The 21,491-nt window shown below is 29.7% G+C and overlaps 3 protein-coding genes across 5 annotated transcripts; 2 read left to right on the top strand and 1 right to left on the bottom strand.

The window, feature by feature from the left end:
• Nucleotides 1-1,905: 1,905 nt before the first annotated feature.
• Nucleotides 1,906-5,657, top strand: LOC106400509 (putative cysteine-rich receptor-like protein kinase 39). Of its 3 annotated transcripts, none has more exons than XM_013840866.3 (7): nucleotides 1,906-3,418; nucleotides 3,506-3,631; nucleotides 3,842-3,975; nucleotides 4,199-4,409; nucleotides 4,495-4,732; nucleotides 4,890-5,028; nucleotides 5,107-5,657. In XM_013840866.3, the coding sequence occupies exons 1-7, from the start codon at nucleotides 2,584-2,586 to the stop codon at nucleotides 5,386-5,388; spliced, it is 1,965 nt and encodes a 654-aa protein (XP_013696320.2). In that variant the 5' UTR covers nucleotides 1,906-2,583; the 3' UTR covers nucleotides 5,389-5,657. The 3 variants fall into 3 exon arrangements, with proteins under 3 accessions (XP_013696320.2, XP_048616469.1, XP_048616467.1); XM_048760512.1 differs by having other exon boundaries at nucleotides 4,973-5,028; nucleotides 5,107-5,342; XM_048760510.1 differs by having other exon boundaries at nucleotides 4,890-5,657.
• Nucleotides 5,658-8,154: 2,497 nt separating this feature from the next.
• Nucleotides 8,155-9,181, top strand: LOC106424036 (defensin-like protein 295). Its single transcript, XM_013864776.3, has 2 exons — nucleotides 8,155-8,665; nucleotides 8,783-9,181. Exons 1-2 carry the CDS (start codon nucleotides 8,617-8,619, stop codon nucleotides 9,067-9,069), a joined length of 336 nt encoding a protein of 111 aa, XP_013720230.1. The 5' UTR covers nucleotides 8,155-8,616; the 3' UTR covers nucleotides 9,070-9,181.
• A 7,241-nt stretch (nucleotides 9,182-16,422) lies between these two features.
• LOC106424047 (E3 ubiquitin-protein ligase BOI-like) lies at nucleotides 16,423-17,898 on the bottom strand. Its single transcript, XM_013864788.3, has 4 exons — nucleotides 17,639-17,898; nucleotides 17,495-17,562; nucleotides 17,150-17,418; nucleotides 16,423-17,059 (listed from the first exon to the last, which is right to left on the bottom strand). Exons 1-4 carry the CDS (start codon nucleotides 17,686-17,688, stop codon nucleotides 16,538-16,540), a joined length of 909 nt encoding a protein of 302 aa, XP_013720242.2. The 5' UTR covers nucleotides 17,689-17,898; the 3' UTR covers nucleotides 16,423-16,537.
• Nucleotides 17,899-21,491: the final 3,593 nt, after the last annotated feature.

The following is a 21,491-nucleotide window of genomic DNA, read 5'->3' as shown; positions in this document are numbered from 1 at the left end:
TTCGAGCTGCGACTCAATTAGGTTTAGCCGCCTTAAGGTTTTTAGAACTAGGAATCTCACCGACAGCTCTCGAGCCCAGGCAAATACCTTGTTGTAAACGCTCATAGGCAAATTTGGAATAAGACTTCTCTTTGCTCTCTTTTTATGATTCCTTATAGTTTATCGTTGTTATCTCGTGTTCTGATTGCTTGGCGTGTGGTATTAGCAGATATCTGGGACCTCTGGGAAATAAGGGTTTGCCTAGTTTCCTAATTTAAACGGAAATCGACAGTGCGAATTTCGGTTCCCACATTCGCCGACAGATCAGTCAAGTCACCGGTGGGTATTCTGGAAGATCTCCATGTCCGACAGATTTTGTGGTTCTGGAGGTTGAAGAGGAACCTAGAGATCCACTCATCCTGGGTCGTCCTTTCTTTTGCACAGCTGGTGCGATCATTGATGTTCGACAAGGAATGATTGACCTTCACCTAGGGGACATTGCGATGAAGTTTGAGATGAACAAATTGCTGAAGAAACAGATGCTGGATGCGCAGACCTACACAGTTGAGGACGAAGATCAAGCACTAATTTCTCAAGAAGGGATGATTGAGGAAATCTTGACCGATGATCCACTCAAATTATCCCTGTTCCGTTCTGAGACCGAGCATAACGTCATGAGCGTAGACACGGATGGCTACAACAAGATGCTTGACTTTGCCAAAAGCATGGAAAAGCTTGTCACCTATCTAAGTCTGGAGGAGAAAAACGAGAGCAATCAGAGCAGTGCAGCTGGAGCAGCCACTTCGAAAAGCGCTACTTAGCCGAATATGAAACTCGACGATCCGTGGAACGATCTGAAAGCTTCAAAGATCGAGCTCAAATCCCTCCCTACGGGGCTCAGGTACGCATTATTGGGGCCAAATTCCACTTATCATGTTATTGTAAACTCATAACTGAACAATGTGGAAACAGCTAGACTTTTTTTTGAACTAAGAAAGTACCATAAGGCATTAGGTTATTTTCTAACTGACATTCATGGCATTTCACCTGATCTTTGCATGCGTAGGATACACCTAGAAGATGAATCGATGACTTCTATAGAACATCAGAGGAGGTTAAATTTAGTTTTAGCTAAGTTGAAAACTTATAAGAATAAAGTGTAGACTGGTCCTCTAGATTGAATCTCAAATACTACAATTACCATTGTTAACTTGACAGTAGGAAATGTTCAGTTTTAGTTTATCAATTTAACATTCATGTTTACATATATAAGAATATAAAGATACAAACTTTTCTATTTTGTTAATCAAATATTTTAATGATTACATAGTCGGTTAGAAGAATATATGTTAATAAATGAAAAATGGAAAATACGTGGTATGGTATTAGAATTTTAGTATATTGGTATTACTAGTATTTTTAGTTTAAATAATTACAAAAATACATTCGGTTTCTCGGTTCGGTTCGATTTAAAACCGAACCATTCGGGTTGGGAAAATCTTCAACCGAATGGTTTGAAATAGAATTGGATTCGGTTTTAATCAGTTTCGGTTCAGTTTGACTCGGTTCGGTTCGCTTTTTTTGCCCACCCCTAGATTCAATAGCTAAGATCTCATTCATATACCACAAACGCAAAATTTAAAAGCGGACAGCAACTATCGTTTGTTGTTTATATGAATACGAAATTAACTTTTTAATTTACAAAATTTATATGAATATGTTTAAATTGCCGATAAAAAAAGATAAAATAAATAAATAAGGATAAAGAACCGAGGTAAATTTGAACCAATCACCCATTATGTTCGACAGAAAGTCTTCTCGTAATTATGACTCACAACGACATTAGACGCGGACACCCAACTTTCTTTACAAAAAAAATTCAAACACCTAATTATCGTATGCATTCAAATCCATGTCTATAACATGAACGTTTAATTTACGGTCGAAAAAAAAAAAATTCTGTGAAGACCATATCTTGTTTACAGAAAAAAAAACCCTGGTTATTTAACTAACGGATAAAGCGATTGAATTTGCTGATTTTTGAAATATATTTATGTTTTTAATTATTATTTTATTTTTTTAACGTTTGATTAATTATGCTATTACAACGTTGAAAAATATTACATAGACGATTTTACAGCCGACAGTTCTACCACCATATGAAAATACGCCTGACTGTATTACTCCGAACCGTCCTATGATATACATATTCGATGGTATGCCATGCACCATGCTGAAGACCTCATATAATCATTTTTCTCTCTAATCTACATAATTTGTGGTTTTTTGGGATTTGAATCCCAAACCTTTTAATGTAAAAACATTAATGAATCTTTAATCAAACCACTAGAATAAAGAAGCTTCCACTATTATTATTTTTTTATAGAGAGCATTTATGTTTTTAATTGAATTGTAAATACTTCCAAATTTGAAGCTGCAATCTTCTCGGTATTTTCGATCATTGAAAATCAACCAATACATATTTTCTCAGTCTTTGGAAGTAAACCAATACTCGTTTTCTCATCTCACTCTATATAACGAGTACTATACCATAACGAATTAACAAGTAAGAAAAGGAAAAAAAAAGTTTTTATCATTTTAAAAATGGGGAAATCCTTTGCTTTGGTGATCATTCTCTTATCTTTTCTTCTTCTTCTTGTCCTTCAAAACCTCGAAGTCGTTAACGCCGTCGGGTGTACCGGAAGCTTTTACAACGAAAACAGCACTTACGTTCAGAATCGCGACGATATATTCTCTACTCTTCCTGATAAAGTAATCGCCAACGGTGGATTCTACAACTCTTCACTCGGCAACAGTCCCAACAGAGTTTACGCTCTTGTCCTCTGCCAAAGAGGCTACGAGCAACAAGATTGTTTCAACTGTGTCCTTAGTGCGACTCGGGGTATAAAAAAGGATTGTCCAACCCGAATGAATTCGTACACGTGGGACAAAGACGTTGAAGACAATGTTTCTTGTCTTGTACGTTCCTCAATCCACTCAACTTTTGGGAGCCTCGAGCTTGAACCTGCTGTTCGATACCCAAGTCCAGATGGTATCGATCCATCTAAAAACATGACCCTTTTTGAACAAGAGTGGGATGGGATGGTTAACCGGACTGTCGAGGCCGCCACTGGTGCTGAAACTTCCTCTGTGCTTAAGTACCATGGTGCCATAGAAGCCGAGTTCACCGAGTTTGAAAATGTCTACATGCTGATGCAGTGCACACCGGACATAACTTCTCAAGATTGCAATAGATGTTTGAGAGCATGTGTGACGTTATTTAAAAACCAGTTCTGGGGCAGACGAGGAGGCGAGGTCAATCGTCCGAGCTGCTTTTTCAGGTGGGATTTTTATACATTCCATGGTGCTTTTGGTAATGTTACTAGACTTCCTTCACCTCCGGCTCAGGAGAAGGGGAGCTCTGCAACAGACAAGAAAGGTATTACAAATGAGTTTAAGCACTCCCAAACTTTGTAAGTATGATATTAATATGTTTACAGACTAAAAAGATTTTAATGATTTTCAGGAAGAAGCACAAGGTCTTGGGTAACCATCGCGATATTTGTGGTTCTTACTTTTATTAATGTATTTGTATCTATCAGTCTCATAAAGTTCTTTGCTCGGAGGAGAAAATCAAACAACGGAATCAATGGTAAGTTCAATCAACCTAGGGCATTGCTATGGGTTAAGAAACTCTAATGATATACTGAGTATTCTGAATATACTTACATCTGTGATTAAATTTTTATTTATAAACAAAAAGTGAAACCAATAATTTTTTTATAATACTGAGACTAGAGAGTAAGAACTTTTTTTGTTTTGAAACACATTCAGAGTAAGACTTATTTTTGTTTTCTTTTAGTTGATAGGGAAGAGCACTCTGAGTCTGATGGTCAACATATGCTACGGTTTAATCTTGGTATGATCTTGACAGCAACCAATAACTTCTCGTCTGAAAATAAGCTTGGCCAAGGTGGATTTGGTACTGTCCACAAGGTATTAATAACAGTCTTGTAATAATGAGTGGTTGATTGGTCTTGATTTTTAGAGGATCTCTGATACATTTGGATTTACAAATAAAGGATAAATAATGGAGTGATGAAAATAATTAGTGTAGTACTCATTTCTTAACTACATTCTGGAGTTAAAATGCAGTAAGATTAGACAAGACTTTACTCAGTACTCTATATTAAAATGGAATCTTGAGAATCGGTTTCAGGGGATATTACCAAACGGGCAAGAGATAGCGGTGAAGAGATTATCAAAAGGTTCAGGACAGGGAGATACAGAGTTTAAGAATGAGGTTTCACTCTTGACAAGACTCCAACATAGGAATCTCGTTAAGCTTCTTGGTTTCTGTAGTGAAGGAGATGAAGAGATTCTTGTCTACGAGCTTGTCCATAATTCAAGTCTTGACCACTTTATCTTCGGTTAGCCTTCGAAAAACAGTTGCCACTTTGAATAGTTTTATTTTTTAGAAAATCTAGACAAACAATTTTTGTTTGAACTGTGCAGATGAAGAGAGGCGTTCACTTCTTTCATGGGAGCTGAGATTCAGAATTATAGAAGGCATTGCTCGAGGTCTTCTTTATCTTCATGAAGATTCTCAGCTGAAGATTATTCACAGAGACTTGAAGGCGAGCAACATCCTGTTAGATGCAGAGATGAACCCTAAAGTTGCAGACTTTGGGACCGCAAGGTTGTTCGAAGCTGAAGAGACTCGAGCTGAAACAAGAAGAATAGCTGGAACCCGGTAAGAATATATCAATCAACCTTGAAGACATTATCACAATCAATATAAGAATAGGAAATACAATCATTATCTATAATGATATATTTCCGTAATAGTATGAACTTTTTAGGTAATCCTGGATCAATATTAATTCATGAATTAATTTGCATATATGTAGTGGATATATGGCTCCTGAATACCTTAATCACGGGAAAATCTCAGCTAAATCTGATGTATATAGCTTTGGTGTTATGCTTCTAGAGATGATAAGTGGGGAAAGAAACAATAGCTTTGAAGGAGAAGGACTTGCGGCTTTTGTAAGCTTTTGTCCTGAATTTTCTTTTATCTTTAAACCTCTCTGTACAGAGTGTAAAATGTATATGTTCTTCGTGCAGGCATGGAAGAGATGGGTTGAAGGAAAGGCTGAGGCTGTAATTGACCCTTTACTGATGAAGGATCCGATAAACGAGATCATGAAGTTGATCCAGATTGGTTTATTGTGTGTTCAAGAGAATGCAGCAAAGAGACCAACTATGAGGTTGGTAATAGTTTGGTTTGGCAGTGATACTATCATCATTCCTTTACCTAAAGCTCCTGCTATGAGTGGAAGTCAATCTCAATCTGAAGATGGTACAATGTCAATAAGCAATGACTCCACGGAGTTGAGTTGTCGTTGAATTATAATGGTGAAACAAAATGTTGTTTTAACAAAAAAGAGAAAAGATTTATGAGGGATGCTTTTTATCATAAAAATTCTGTCAAATGAAATGGGAGTTCTAGGCTATTCAAATTGCTTCGGATCATAACGATTTACTAGAATTTGACATGTCCATATCAATATTCTGTATAGTTTTGGTAGTATATATTTTATATATTTACTTGTATTAAATTTCTGTGTACTATGACATTTATATACAAAAAAAAAGTTGATAGTTTATATCAGTAATTTTATTTTGTTGTACATAACCGTCAATTGATTTAGTCGTTTGCTTATATATATTTTTCTTATTGCATTTGCATTGGACTAATAGTTTTATAATAATATGCAAAAAATAACATATTTAAAAGCCTATTGTATTTAATATATATTTTACCAAACTGATTATTTACATGGGTTTCTACAGTTTTATGCATTAGTAATAAATAACTAGATTTTAACCCGCGTTTGAAAGCGCAGGTTTGGTTTTGTTTTGCTTTTCATAATTATGAAATTTAGTGTTTGAATCATATAATCTTGAAGATTATTTCACTAATGAAATTTAGTGTTTGAATCATATAATCTTACACCCAAATCTTGTATAAAGCTTCTATAAGTGTCTTACATGTAACGTGTTTTGTAGTCGATGGTAGTATGTAAGGAAAATGAATATTTCGTTAAGATAACAGTTATAATAGGTTGTGCTTTGATTTTGGTTCATGTAATGTATTTTGTTTGGGTAGGGTGGTTTAGCAATCGGTTTTAGTGGTTATGTATAAATAATAATGTATACAATTCGCATGGTTAGAGTAATAATTGGGGGGGGGGGGGGGGGGGGGGTCTATAGAGTAAAAAAAATTGTCAATTATTGTTATAATATACATGGTAAATCCAAAAAAATTTAAAAGTAATAAGTCCAAACAACTTTCATAGGTAGATTTTTTCAAAATCCTTCCCTTTTAATAGTATTGATAGTGAATAGATTAATATACCATAAATACTATTTTATTGAACAATACTCTCCATTGCTTAATTTGGAACATATAGCTAATGGAAAGTTATAAAAGAACTTTGAAACATTTTTTTCTCCAAATTAATCAAATAATGAACAACTCTGAAAGTAACATTTATTTAATGCGAAATAGAATTTTATATAATGTTATGGGTTTACATTATTGTGATTCGGGATTAGAGTAATGGAGTTGAGGTTTTTATATGTATCAAGTTTGGAATTATTTTGTTATTTTACCATTTAGCAAATATTAATTTGTGTATTCTAGATGTTGGGTAATATTTTTAATGAATATTCCTTTGTAACAACTAAATATCAAATATTTTGAAAGTTTATTAAAGCTGTGAAATTATTGGAATTTTTTTAAATTATTTAGTTTGAAAATTAATTTAGGTATGTGTTATGGTTGCTTTAATTAACAAAAAGATGTTGAATGCTTAATGTTAGGAATATATAATTTCTTTGTGGCATTAAGTGTAACTAAAAGTTGTTTTAAGAATAAATTCATATTTGTACTTCAGTTTAAAGAACAACATTTTTTTGTTAATGTCGATATTAATTGCTGCATTAAACACAACTAAATTTTGACTTGTGCTTTAAAAGCATAGAATTTATTTTGTTATAATTGTCAAAAAAAAAAGAATATTCCCTCCGTTTCAAAAAGATATATGTTTTAGAAAACACAAATTGTTTCACAAAATAGATATTTTGTGTTTTCCGTGAAAAATTGTAAATTTCAAGAAAATTAATTAATTTTATTGAGTTACTATTGGTTAAAATTTATTGAAAATTGTAGAAAACAATACATTTACTATAGTGATTTAATGTGTTTTCTTAATACAGAGTCAATATGAGTATGTATAGTTGATAACAAAAAAATAATAATAGAAAATCTATCTTTGTGAAATGGAAAGATTATAAAAGATACTTAAATTGATATGCATTTTTTCTTATATTTTTTTTATTATTGTAATGTTTCTACAATACAGATTGTCAATTTCAAAATGAAAATGAGTTTATCCTACTATATTTTATACTGTAGTTTAAGCACTAATACAATTAAAAATCTATATTATTGTTATTATATTTTTTATTATTGTAATGTTTCTACAATACAGATTGTCAATTTCAAAATGAAAATGAGTTTCTCCTACTATATTTTATACTGTAGTTTAAGCACTAATACAATTAAAAATCTATATTATTGTTATTATATTTTTTAAAGAGAATTATAAATTTATATATAAAGTTAAGAGAATTTGTACTCCCTATACATCAAATCTACCCTATTTGCACTCTATACCCTATTTCCCACCAATTTCCTTCCCTCCATCATTGCCATTTTCCCTCCATTCTATGGTATCCCACTAAAGTTTCATTGTTTTTTTCTTGAGTTACTATTATTTTATGCCCTGTAAACTTAGATTTGGGCCTGTCAAAAATGAGAATTGGGCTCTGTATATTATTAACTTCATATTACTATTTTATGATTATATTTGAAATAAATGATTTTTGACATACGATAATATTTTATTGAACTATATATTATGTACTTAATTATCATAAGTATATATATATATATATATATATATATATATATCAAACCTATCTCTTCTTTAGAAAACTTTAATCTTATGATAAAAATAGATTTTTTTTATAAATAAGATTAAATCTTTAAATATGTTTATTTTATTTTAATTTTATGGTACATAATATGATAAATGTTATTTCATATTTTGTAAGAAAGTATGTATATATAGTTATATTTTCAAAACTAGATATTAAAATAAAATGACATATATTGTGGATAAAACATATTTAATAACTATATTATTTTTAACTAGCTTATGTTGATTTTTGTAGTTATGGTATAGAATATTAAAAATGATCCTTTATATACTGCTTAAACATATTGATGTGTATTAAAATTATTTACTGGAACAATATGATACACATGTATCATCATTAAAGAGAAAATATCTTTCTGTATATGCACAAAATATGTTTGTTTTGATTACATTCTTTAGAAACTATATAATGATATAAATGACTATTTTACCAATATTAAAAAAAAGATTACATTCTTAAATAAGAGATTATATTAAATTCTGAAATTTTGAAGAGACTATAAATACGAAGTCTATTGGTTTTGTTAAAGTATTAGAGGTCTATTGAATATCACCATAATAATTAAGAATGGCATCAAAGATCACATTCTTCTTTCTCCTTGCTCTCGTTATCTCTTGTAAGTCTCTCTAATCTCTTTAACAAGCCTTTCTACTAGCCGTGTTTAATGGATTCGAAGTTTAAAAAATGAAATGTTTGTTTTGATTCCTCTTTTGGTACCAATGTGCTTATTTAGGTGCAACGATGGTGAGCATTCCGACAGTGGAAGCTCAGGTTTTTCTTCCTTGCAAAACAGCTAAAGATTGTGAATACCTTCATTGCTCGAGTGGGACAGGTCAGTGCGTAAAGAGTCAGTGTCAATGTAGCGGCTCGCTGACTCGTAAAGCTAAAATCGACAGCTTTAAAACGACGAGTTATGCTCAGACGTGCAAGGTGACGAGTGATTGTGACCCTAGTATGAAACCTTCATGTGTTTCGGGATCTTATATGTGTTTCAATGGCTTCTGTACGTGTACTCATTAATGCCTATTTTCATATACACTAGAGTTTGACCCGCATAAATATATAATTTTGATATTATCAAAAACATTTTAAATATATGATTTATATATTAGTGTTATATATTTTGTTACTTTATAATCTTATTGTTTAGATTTTGTATTCGATATTATTATTATGTAATGATTTGCTTTATACAATTCTTTTTTTATTAATTGTTATAACAAACTAATATATTTTCGAGTTTGGTACAAAAATAGGTTATTACATAGTAATATATTTTTGAGTTCAGTAAAAATATGTTATTACATATTAAAATATTTATGATTTTGATATAAATAATCAAATATAGAATCTCTTTCAAAATATGTTTTTTTAATTTCTACAGTTTGGTTACAATATATTTTAAAATTTTATTTACTTATACTATAGAAAGAATATTTTTATGATAATTAATATTTCCATGTTGTGTTTATAAAAGTATACTTTTACATCTATTATTTTGGAATATTACCCATTTTTATTAGTAAATACTAGGGGTGTCAAAATGGGTCAAATGGGTCAACCTAACCCATAACCCAAATGGGTTTACTGTTAATGAGTCATGGGTCAACCCAACCCATTTAATAAATAGGTTGGGATGATCCATGACCCATTAAATTAAATAGGTTAGATGGGTTAATGGTTGACCCATCAACTCAACATGTTTATATTGAATTATTTTTAATTTAAGACCAAGTTGATCGAAATGAGAAAACGTTTTTTGTGGTTTTGGCGGAAAACGCATTTTTGCGGGAAAATGAGTTTTTGCAGTTTCGGCGGGAAAACACGTTTTGTGGTTTTTGTGAAAAACAAGTTTTTGCGATTTAGGCAGGAAACCACGTTTTTGTGGGAAATAGATTTAGCCTCATTATTTAAATAGATTTTATACATAGTACCATCTATAACATTATTTAAGTAAATTCTATTATTATATGATATTTTTATATTTTGGTATTAATTTTTGATTTTTTTTTTTATTTTTAATTTAAAATAACTATTAAAATACTTTGACTTTTACAACATAATTTGTTTTTCCGTGTTGCATTTCAAAAATTATATTTTAGCATATAGGTTTTTATATTTTTTTAAATTTGAAATATTATTATTTTGAGTTTGAGATGTTTATTTTCATAATTATACATATGGTCAAAAGAAATTTCATAAATATATATATATATATATATGTATTCTTAGGGTTAGATTTTGAAAACTTAACTTTTTTTTTTGAAAAATTTAAAATTTTACCTATATGTGTTTATTTATGTGTATAGTAAAAACTTTTTAAGTTTAATTTGATTTTATGAAGTGTTTAGTTAGTTAATTTAGTTTATGAGTTATGTTTAGGGTCTAGACGACTAACAAGTAAGTCGTCTGGCGATTAGAAGACTTCTCTGAAATTCTTCTAACTCCCGCTAAAAATATTTTAGTTTCCCACTAAAAATATTGAAGTCTTCTGGACGACTTATCAGTAAGTCGTCTAGGAATTCTTCTATTAGAAGACTTACTTGAAAGTCTTCTGAATTAAAAATATTTAACACTAGGTGACTTTCCCGTGCGCGGCACAGATAAAAATATTTAAAAAATAAATATATTATAAATTAATTAATGTTTAACTTTTTTATTTTAATTAATTTGTAATTTATATGTATGATTTTTGATTAATATTTTGGTTATTTTCATTAAATATGTGCTTTTAATTTATAATATCTAATCGATTTGATTATTATTTGATTATATTATAACGTAATTTGACTATTTTTATTGTTCTAAATAGATAAAATTTGGTTAAAGATTTTGGGTATAAAATTTTGGATTGTTTAAGTTACGTACTTTGTAGGTTATATTGAGTTACATATAGTTCTTCAAATCTAAGTACAACTACTTTTGATTTAAGTTTAACAAAATTTGATGGATTTTATTTATCACAGTATTTCAGTTCTTCATCATAAATATCTAACTATACTTTAATAAAATTTTAAAGCCTCATGAACAGATAGATATCTACAAAGTAATTTCTTTTCGTAAATTTTAAATAACTGTATACTTTAAATGTATAAAAGATAAATTAAAAATTCTTCTAAATAATCTTAACTATGACAGTTCATATTGGTTTATGTATTCTTATCAAATGTATATTAGGTTGTATAAATATATTAAACTTTTCAATAAAAAGGAAAAAAATATTAAGCCTTACAGAAACTTTAGTGGTATATTATGTTTGATTATAGTTTGTATATTTGTATTTATAATGTATTTTGGTATAAAAAAATTGCAAACGAAAAGTAAAAAATACACAAAACAATTATGCAAAAATGAAGAAAAATATCAATTGTAGCATCTATAAAATATTTTAGTTCATAAAAGATATCCTAGTTATGTTATTTAGATTACTTTTTTAATAATCTAGGAAAATTTATTGATAAAATTAAAATAATTTATTATTGGTAAAAGAGATGTTTATTTCACATTAATAATATCAAGATTGTTTTTTTTTTGAACTTTCCTTTTTCATAAAATCACATTATATATAGTATAAATTTTCCTAAATTATGTTCTTTCTTTTTTTGTGAAATATTTTTTATTTACTCTTTGAATATTTCGTTTTTATTATATATTTCATTTTGAAAATAAATAAAAAAATACTAAGATTGAAAAATCAAAAACAAATAAGGAAAAAGGGAAAATACTTAAAACAAGGAAATTAAGAAAATTATATATAAAAAAAGAAAATATCAATAATGACAATTATAATTATAATTAATCAATTCATTAAGGGTATCATTGTAATCAAATACTGTGAGAGTTAACGTGAGCACGACACGTAGGAAACTGACTTCTCAAATAATATTATAGAGATTATTGGAATTTTTGTTTCCATATACAAAGAAAAAATTACGCAATCTCTCTCCTTCTCTCAAATAGCTACAACAAAAATGTTATGTTCTTCATTCTAAAACTCTCCAACTTCTCTCTAATCTCTTTGAACTTATAAACACCAAACTTTATATGAATTTATTATTTTTGTCTCATTTCTTTCTCACTAGTTTATCTTGTTTTGCAGGTTTTTCATCACATGGTTCTTATCTTCCACTCATTTAAAGGTAGATCTATTAATTTTAGATATGTATTTTTGTGTGTTCTATAAAGGTAGATTTATTTAATATTCCACTCATTTTCTCTGTTTTTCAAGCCATTTAAACGTTTTTTTGATATGCAGGTTTTTCAGATCTGGATGTGATATACATGTTTTACAGATCTGGAGCATACTTTGGAAGACTTATGGAAAGTCTTCTCAGAAGTCTTCTAAAATATAATGCGCTAGAAGACTTCCAGGAAGTCTTCTAAAATATAATGTGCTAGAAGAAGTCTTCTGGCGGAGTCTTCTTCTATATCAAGTGGAGGCCAAGCTTGCCTTTGTAGAGAAATGATCTATAATAGTTTTATTTGTGGTCTGTTTTGTGATTTGCATGTGTACTCCTTTAGTTGTGATTTGTTTTGTAAATTTGAAGAGATATTAATAAAAAAATTAGTAAATATGTTCATATTCCACAATATTATCTTGCCAAAATTACCTGACATAATTGAAGTTATTAATACAACTTCAATATCAAAACACAATAACACAAAAAAATTAATCAAATTTATTAAAACTAAGGGAGAAGAATTCTCAAGAAAACTTAGTCAAATTCACAAAAGATAAACCATTACATAAATTCAAAGATAGAACACTTTTATTAGATGTCTTCTGGGAAGTATTCTCGGAAGACTTAAATTTAAAGCGGGAAATTGAAATATAAGCGGCAAATTTAAAAGGAAAATTAAAATTTAAGTAGGAACTCAAAATTTAAAGTGAAAATTGAAATTTCAAATTTCTTGAAAGTTAAAAAGTATATCTTATGATCTAAGAAGACACATTAAGCCATGTTACTTGATATTCTTGAAGTTATTTAATACTTTTGAAAATTAAATAAACATTTTTTAAAGTTACTTAAATTTTTTACAAAACTCACCTAGATAATGATAATGGCTGCACATGGGGGAGTGGAGGTATCGACAATACAACAGTAGCAATTCCTAAAGAAGTTTATTTAAACGCCGTGTGACTTTCATTTGTTGCTTATTTAGTCTTTGAACTTACTAAAACGCTTATCTTTGCAGTATGTTATTGTAATACTAACATGTGATCTTTCTTCAATTCTCTAATTACCCTTTTATCTTGATCGGTGTATATGTGTTTAGTGCTTATGTTCTGTACCACCCATCTAACTATTGTGTTCCTTGTGCAGCAAGATATATGTAGTTACTTGAGAAAAAGAAGGATGAAGATGAAGAGAAGGTACATGTGGTATTATTGAATTACAGTAACTTACTGCATTCTTCTCACTTTAACACATTTCAATTCTTCTGGCTCCTTATCAAAGTTTTGTTAAGTATTGAATTATAGTAATTTACTGCATTCGTCTCACTTTAACATTTCAATTCTACCGGTTGTTGCTGAGAGTTTAGTTAAGTTTTCTCTGGTTCTAATCCTATTATCTTGTTATTTAAGTCTTAGTATTTTTTAATTATTTTATAAATCATGTATAGAGATGTCTCTTTTGTCTTATATCTCTGTTACGCTAACATGATCTTAACTTTTGATTAGGTTCACCAAGTTCTTGTTGACATAGCTATCCAACCAAAATCAGCAAGCTTTGGCTCAAAACCATTAGCCATTAAACAACCAACTATATATGAGCTATTAACTGGTTTGAGCAAGATATTAGCTGGTTTAATATCAGAGTGGATGATTTTCTTTGAGTGTACATAGTTGATACCTTTGAGAATGTGTAAAGCAAATAGCTGAACATCGAACTCCACTATCCTTTGTTCCTCTGAACTTGAGAAAATCTTTAATAATCCAACAAGAACAATATTCAAGGATTACGTTGTAGCCCCTCCCTAGGGGTCCTACCATAGTAAGATATAACATGAGGAGATGAAAGATCTTTCAAAATTTGTTCTTCATCACAAAGACTGAAAGAAGATGATATATGTGCACTTTTGATGGCAAATCATCATCACCATTCACATAATCATTTCGTATGACTAAGTAAACAACACCATGAGCACCTTCCCTGATACAGATAGAGCGTACCCATGAAGAACTTACAGAAACTTTAGATTTTTGGGTAATTTTTTTCATGCCGCTTCAAAGACACTACGATCAATAATTTTTAAGCTACTCTGGCTTTGATCATTGTTGGATGGAGGTTCCGTTGCAGCCAATGAAAAACCAACTTGAGATTTAACAAGTGTGGATAGCTCTTGTAAACAACCGCTTCAAATGCTCTTTGACTGATGATTTGTAGACTGCTACCAAATTGATCATGATATGCAAGGAGGAAAGTAGGAAGGTTTTCATGTTTTCTGCCACTAAACCCGACATAGAAACAAAGTTCTTATGTAAAGAAAAAGTAAAATGTTGATAAGAATCTAAAAAAGCCTGGAACGTAGAGGAGAAACATTTATTTGAGTTTCTTTAATATACATCGAAAATAATAATGTAGACAAAGCATGAATAGTTGATTTAGTGAGATAAAAAAAAGTTAAAGTGGTTTGTTTAATTACTTATGAAGAATTTAGAAAAGATTGATTATTTGAAATTTTGAAACTTCTATATATTTTGATGAACAAAAAGCGTGTTTTGTTTTTTTCTATTTTTTTTAATTTTCCACATGTCAGAATTTGATTTGCTAGGCGAGTTGCGCTTTAGTATATAAAGGATTAGAATAACGTGTACTGACAAAACATGTGTCATGACGAATATTCAAAGGTTTAAACATAATTGAAAGTTAACTTTGCCATTTGACTGGACTCCATATTAATGTTTGTATCCTAGCGTAAAGATTATACTGGTAAACCTTTATCAAACGTCATGTTCTAAAAAACATTTATTGAACAACACTTCCCTTATATATTAAAAGAGAATCATTACAATATTTTTGTAGCCATGTATCCTCACCACAATCATTCTTAGAATCCTTAAAAAAATATGTTGCTCTATATAAATATATAATAAGCTTTTTATTAAACTAACCATAAATTAATCATAAATATTCTTCATTGTTTCCTTAAATAAAAATCACGGAATTACCTAATGTGTCTAAAGTATATATGACAATTAATGATTTTGAATAATAAAAATTTGATAAAAATTAGTCTATTCTCTATCATTTTTTAAAAAAATTAACTTATTAAAATAAATTAAACAACCACATTAACTATGTAATAAAAATTTAGATTTTTTCGTATATGTTAAAGTTTGAATTTTTAAAAACAAATATAAATGACTAAAGTTGTTAAAAATCTCACATTGAAACTTTTGTGATCCATGGTTAAAAATTTATGTTGTAACAAGATATAAATTACAAAATTACATAAGTAAGAAGTCTCATTTAATAAATATTATATATATGTATATTAATATATTTTTTAAATAAATTATATACCATATAAAATACATAAGTATTTTAATTTCGAATTAGCTTTGAATATTTTGGATAAACATTTTGATCAATTATTGACAACTTAATATTTAGATTTTAAACTTTGCATTGTATGTTTTTAAAATTATAAATTACTAAAACTATTAAACATCCCACAATTTTTTATTGTTATCATTGATTTAAAATTTTTGTTATAAAGAAATACAAACGATCAAAAATAATATGAGTATAAAATATTTTTAACAGATGTCAATATTAAAAATGTACTATATATCTATATTAATATCATTTAAACTTAATTTTATAACATATAAAATAGAAAAAAGTGTTTGTCTGGATTAATAAAACTTATTTTAGTATTTGTACCAATTTAATTATATATGTAATATTTACTAAATTTTTAATTATTCAATATATATTAATTATTTCATAATATGTAAAAATATATAATACTTAAAAATAATTTATATATAATATTCATTCCGCGCAAGGCGCGGATCTTAACCTAGTGTAATTTGTTGCAAAAAAACACATTTAATTGTGCAATACGTGAGTTTTGCTAAACATACAATGGTATGTGTTTTGTTATAAGCAAAACATTACTCTTACATTATTTGGTCAGTATGCATTTCTCTCGGAGTCGATAATTATAGATAAAAATGTGTCTAAACTTTTTTTTAATGATGTCACATCAGCTATAAAATGACAAAGAATTGCTATTTCAGCAGGTCTATAATTTAATTAGCACAAAATTGAAATTACATTTTTTAAAGATTCTCAATTAATATATAGGAGATTAATAGGTTTTCACTTATGTAACCTTTTTATCATTACTAAGATATTTGCATTTTAGCAAAAAATAAATAAATAATAGCGTATATGATGAATTTAATTATACATAGATTTTGTTTTACTTTATGAAATGCTAACGAAAGGCCTGGTAGGCCCATTATATAAACCCATCACGAAAAGAAAACCTCCACACTTGAATTCTTCGAGCTAAGGCAAACCGGACAAACTCGAACAGAACCGTCGCATCCTTTACAGAGTATCAAATGGCGACACGGCAAAGCCAGCACTGTCGCCGATCTCCGTCGGCAAATCCTACAACTCGGGCCGATCAATTCGAACCGGTCAGGATCAACGTAAGCCGATTCGGCGTCTTCAGCTTCATCCACACAGTCACCGCTTCCCGATTTTGGTTCCGTCGCCGTGACTCCCCCGCCGTTGGCGAACGCTTGCTGCAGTCGAACTTGTAACGACGTCGCTTCGGCTTCTCTCGCTGCCGCTCTCACCTGCCAGGCACGTGACTCGGTCTCCATCTGCGCTGCACGTGCTTCAAGCTCCGCATAACGACGCGTGGCTTTCACGATCTCCGCCTCTTTCTCTCTTAATCTCCGCCTAACTGATTCTTCCGTCGTTCTCAGAAGTTCACGATAGTGCCTCTCATTGTTTTCCGCTAACATGCGCCTCAGCTCCGCTTCCTTTACAATTTTTTTTTAATTCAAATTCAGATTCGTAAAAAAATATCCTAACAAATTAAACTTCAAATATTCTCAATAAAAGTAGGTCACCTGGGTCTGTAGTAACATATCTAATTCATCAGTTGCACGTTTGTTTTCTCCGGCTATATATCTGGTTATCATCGGAAAAGTTGTTAACCTATGTTCTCGATTCTGCCACTGCCCCTGAGACAAACGAAGACCGGTGGATACTACATTAGGAGTTTGACCACGGCCGATAAACTGCGGCGGAGTAGACGGCGTAGGATTCATCGGAGACGCCGTGATATCTAAATCAATCACCGAGGATACTTCTCTGGCTCGCTTTCTTGAACCAACCCCTGTTTTTTGTCCGACCAAAAGTTAAACCGATTATTTTCTTAATGTAACCAATTGATTTGGAAACAGAAGTCAAACCGGCGGTGATGGAAGGAAACTGAGATTTTTGTAGCTCCGGCGAAAAAGCGTTCCCTTCTTGTCCGTTTCTGAGAAATCGAAAGATCAAATATATGAATACATACACAAATATATAGAGAGAGGGAGAGAGTAGAGAGACAGCACCTGTTGAGGAAGAGCAGAGTGGAAAGATGGTCATGAGTTTGAACCACCATGAACAAGTAAAGATTAAAAAAAAAAAAAAGAGAGTTGAGAAGCTTTAATATGTATAAATCACACAAAGGATATGTATGTATGTGTCTACGGTTGTATCGGGCATGGTGATGAAAGTTGAGAAGATTCGGACTTTGTATTGTTAAAGAGATATTTACAAAAATGAATTGGAGAAATAAATGGTGAAGAGGAGGAATGTAAGAGCACCATTATCCCTATAACCCCATTTGGGGTTTTAATGAATATTTTATAATTAAATGTAATCAAAAACCTTGTTTAAGAAACATCTTGATTCATACCCTCCAATGGTAGTTTCTTATTTAGAGGTTCTTAAAAATTGTTGTTTTTTGTTGTTCAAACAAACAAGACCAAACAATGCAGTATCAAGCAAAGCATTCAAGACTAAACAATGCAGCGATTCCATTTCACAAAAAAACCCCATTTTACAAGTAAGCAAAGACACATGAGTGGTGGAAACAAAAATAAAGTTACAACATCATCCAAAACGGTTGAAAATGTTTCCAAATTCTCCTGATAGTGTGACAACAAAAAAGAACACTACAACACCATCCAAAACGCAGCCACAAAAGGGGAACAAGATCACTGTGGGATTCATGATTCGGAGTTGTTCATATACCTTAAACTAAACTAGATACTTTAAATATTTGTTTTTTTACCCATCAGTAGATTCAGCACGATCACATTCTCCAGGTTAGGTAACCACATCAAATTTGCTTCATTCAGTCAAAAAAAGATTGTTTGAAAGCCAAACCAAAATCAAAGAACACAACAAGCTCATGATTCATTCTACTCCAAATCAAACCTCTGTTTCAGTGGAAAATGTATGCAAATTTGAAACAGAGATAAAAAAAGGTTATCTCCATGGAAAGAGAAAAGAGTTCGCCGGCGAATCCTGCAGTAAGAAACGGTGAATTTCTTTCGCTGCTCTCGTCACGATCTCCATCTCCGATCTGAGACTCTTGTCCTTCATCGACTGGATTTTCTTCGAATCGTCGTGGGCGCGACGGTAGCAGGCGACAAGATACGGGAAAGGAGGTTCGGCGGAGGAGAATTCGCCGGAGAGACGGTCGTTAAGTACTCTCTCTCCATCAAATCGCGGGAGAGTAAGAGGTCTTTGGCTTCGCTGAGAATCTCGGGTGAAATGGTGGATTCCGTTAGGGTTACGTAGAGTAATTTGGGGAGGATTATGTCCTTGATTTCTGTCGGCGATCTTTGAGAGAATAGCTAGAGAAGAAGACGATGAGGAGATCACGAGAACAGACGGAGAAGACGGAGAAAGAAAGAAAAGGAAAAAAAAAAAGAAAATAATGTGGTGATGACACGTGGTTGAAAAACCACGCTTATAATCGGTCTCCAAAATGCCCCATTAAGGATCGATAATATGTCTTTTCTTTTGTTTTGATTTAATTAAATCACCAATTATAGTTAAGGACCCCATTAAGGATCAGCGTTAAAGATGGTCTAATGGAATGGAAGTTTTTAAGGGGAGTCCTTAAAGTCTCTTCTGTATATGCACATAGTCAGCATGATTCTCATTTATTATGAACCAAATATTGAATACTTGAATCGCATCTACATTTACTTTTCTTTTCAAAAGAAACGGATAATTCGTTCTTTTAGGTCTGTTATATTACTTCTATATATTCGTCAATATTAGCAGTTTTAAAACAAAAGTTTCTACTGATAATAAGGTAACTAGTTGCACGTAGTTTAAATTTTTGTATTATGTATGTTAAATATATATATATATATATGCTGGAAAAGAGATATATATCTTATATATTAAAACAGAAGTCATGACTTATTTTCATATGTGAATTTTTTTAGTTTGAACCATTCCTAGAAAATATCATATTTTACATAAGTTCATTATTATATTTTTTAATATCTTTATCTTTTTATTTGAAATACAAATAAATATATTTAAAATGTTCTAACAAAATCTTTTTAAAATCTTCTTAGAATCTTTTTTAAATTTACTTTCGAAAATTGTTAGTTTTAATTTAAATTATCATAAAATAATTAGAAATTAAAATTGAATACAGTTTTGGTTTATAAACGAAAATTTAAATAAAATAAAATTAATTAATTTCAAAAATACATTTACCAATATTTTTAAAGATTTTGTTAGAAATAAATATTTATTTCTATTTTAATTTTTTCAAAAAAAATTCTAATAAAATAAAAATCATGATTTTTTGATGAGTGATATTTTTATTTGGACCATCATTTAAATTTTCTATTAAATGTATATCACTAATGCTAATATATATATATATAATATTTTTAACTACTTTAATCATAATATATTTTATATCTTTTAATTTTTTTAAAAAAAATTAAAATTCAAACAAATCTCTTGAAAAAGGTTATAATAAGATCTTAATTGTCATAAATTGAATATAAATATTTTCAACTAATTTTGTAATTAGTAATGAAATGTTACTAAAAAAAAATTATATCCTATTTTATCAATTTTATAATAATATCTATCATTTTAAAATAAAAACGTTATATTGAACAAAATATGATAAAATTATTTTAAATTGATAAGTTAACATATTTTATTTTTATAAATATAAAATATTTATGCTAAAAACATAATATGTTGGTAGAACGGGTTAATATTAGTAAACTATATAATACATATATATAAATTTAATTTATCTTAAACTTTTTAATATACAGTAATTTATTATATAAAATTAATAAACATTAAAAATTAGTAAAAAAATCTAGCGATTTGAACTACGAATCATGATTATAATAAATTAAATACAAAATTGTTTTCGTATATGTTGTTTCATGCATTAAAAACTTTATTTTAGTAATCAAACGCAAATTCAATAGGACAAATATATAATAAGCAATATATATATATATATATATATATATATATATATGTGATGATTTTAATTTACAGCATGAAAACTATAAAATTATTATATTTGGCATAATTATAAAAATATTTAAATATTGAAGTAACATTAAAAATATATAATAATTGTGTAAAATAAATATCTATATATAAATGTGAAAATATATACCCGCACGGTTGTGTGGGTGGAAATCTAATATATAATTAAATTCAAAGGTTTAAGCTTGTTTTCAAGTTTGTTCAGTAAAGTATTCGTATAGCTATATAATTTCGAATGATTTCACAAGTTTTCCATTATACTGTGGTAAAAAATGCTCTTCTTAATTTTTATTCCTTTTGGTGTTTTCTTTTTTTTTTCTCTCTTGAAGTCTTGAATTATCTGTAGTGTTGCTCACTGCTTCTTGTGACCCTTTTCCCTTAAATTATTTATTTCGAATTACGATGTTAAATTTGTTTAAATCCCAGTATAATGGAAAACTTGTGAAATCATTCGAAATTAGAAAATTTCTTAAATGTATGCATGATTGATGATCCACTGTTCGCAATCGCATTATTAATTGATTTAGTCATTATATCATATTTTTGTCTTGCTACAAATTACTGTTCATACTTCGTATTGTTTGTGATTCTAAAACAGGTAGATTCAAATTATTTACTGTTATGTTACATGTGACTGCAGTTTAAAAATTATGGTATTGCAGGTAACTGTAAAACAGGTAGATTCAAATAAAATTTACTGCTACTTGTGACTGAAGTTTAGAAATTATGGTATTGCTGTTGTTACAGGTAAACTACCTTCGTCCATGATAAAGACATGATATATATATAATGCGCGCGAACACACACAATATATTTGTATAAATTGTTGGGTTTAGTAAATTATCATGAATTCATGATGGAACAGAC

This window comes from Brassica napus, chromosome A2 (genome assembly GCF_020379485.1).
Source record: "Brassica napus cultivar Da-Ae chromosome A2, Da-Ae, whole genome shotgun sequence".
Classification (NCBI taxonomy): domain Eukaryota; kingdom Viridiplantae; phylum Streptophyta; class Magnoliopsida; order Brassicales; family Brassicaceae; genus Brassica; species Brassica napus.
The sequence above is the reverse complement of the archived record's forward strand: the minus strand, read 5'-3'. Positions and strand labels throughout refer to the sequence as shown.

Excerpts from the sequence above, each read along its gene's own strand:
- LOC106400509 (XM_048760510.1), top strand. The coding sequence starts at position 2,584 with ATGGGGAAATCCTTTGCTTTGGTGATCATTCTCTTATCTTTTCTTCTT. Across the intron at positions 3,419-3,505 it reads CTCTGCAACAGACAAGAAAG|GAAGAAGCACAAGGTCTTGG; the intron begins GTATTACAAATG and ends AATGATTTTCAG. Across the intron at positions 3,632-3,841 it reads ATCAAACAACGGAATCAATG|TTGATAGGGAAGAGCACTCT; the intron begins GTAAGTTCAATC and ends GTTTTCTTTTAG.
- LOC106424036 (XM_013864776.3), top strand. The coding sequence starts at position 8,617 with ATGGCATCAAAGATCACATTCTTCTTTCTCCTTGCTCTCGTTATCTCT. Across the intron at positions 8,666-8,782 it reads CCTTGCTCTCGTTATCTCTT|GTGCAACGATGGTGAGCATT; the intron begins GTAAGTCTCTCT and ends GTGCTTATTTAG.
- LOC106424047 (XM_013864788.3), bottom strand. The coding sequence starts at position 17,688 with ATGGTGGTTCAAACTCATGACCATCTTTCCACTCTGCTCTTCCTCAAC. Across the intron at positions 17,563-17,638 it reads ACTCTGCTCTTCCTCAACAG|AAACGGACAAGAAGGGAACG; the intron begins GTGCTGTCTCTC and ends TCGATTTCTCAG. Across the intron at positions 17,419-17,494 it reads GTTTCCTTCCATCACCGCCG|GGGTTGGTTCAAGAAAGCGA; the intron begins GTTTGACTTCTG and ends GACAAAAAACAG.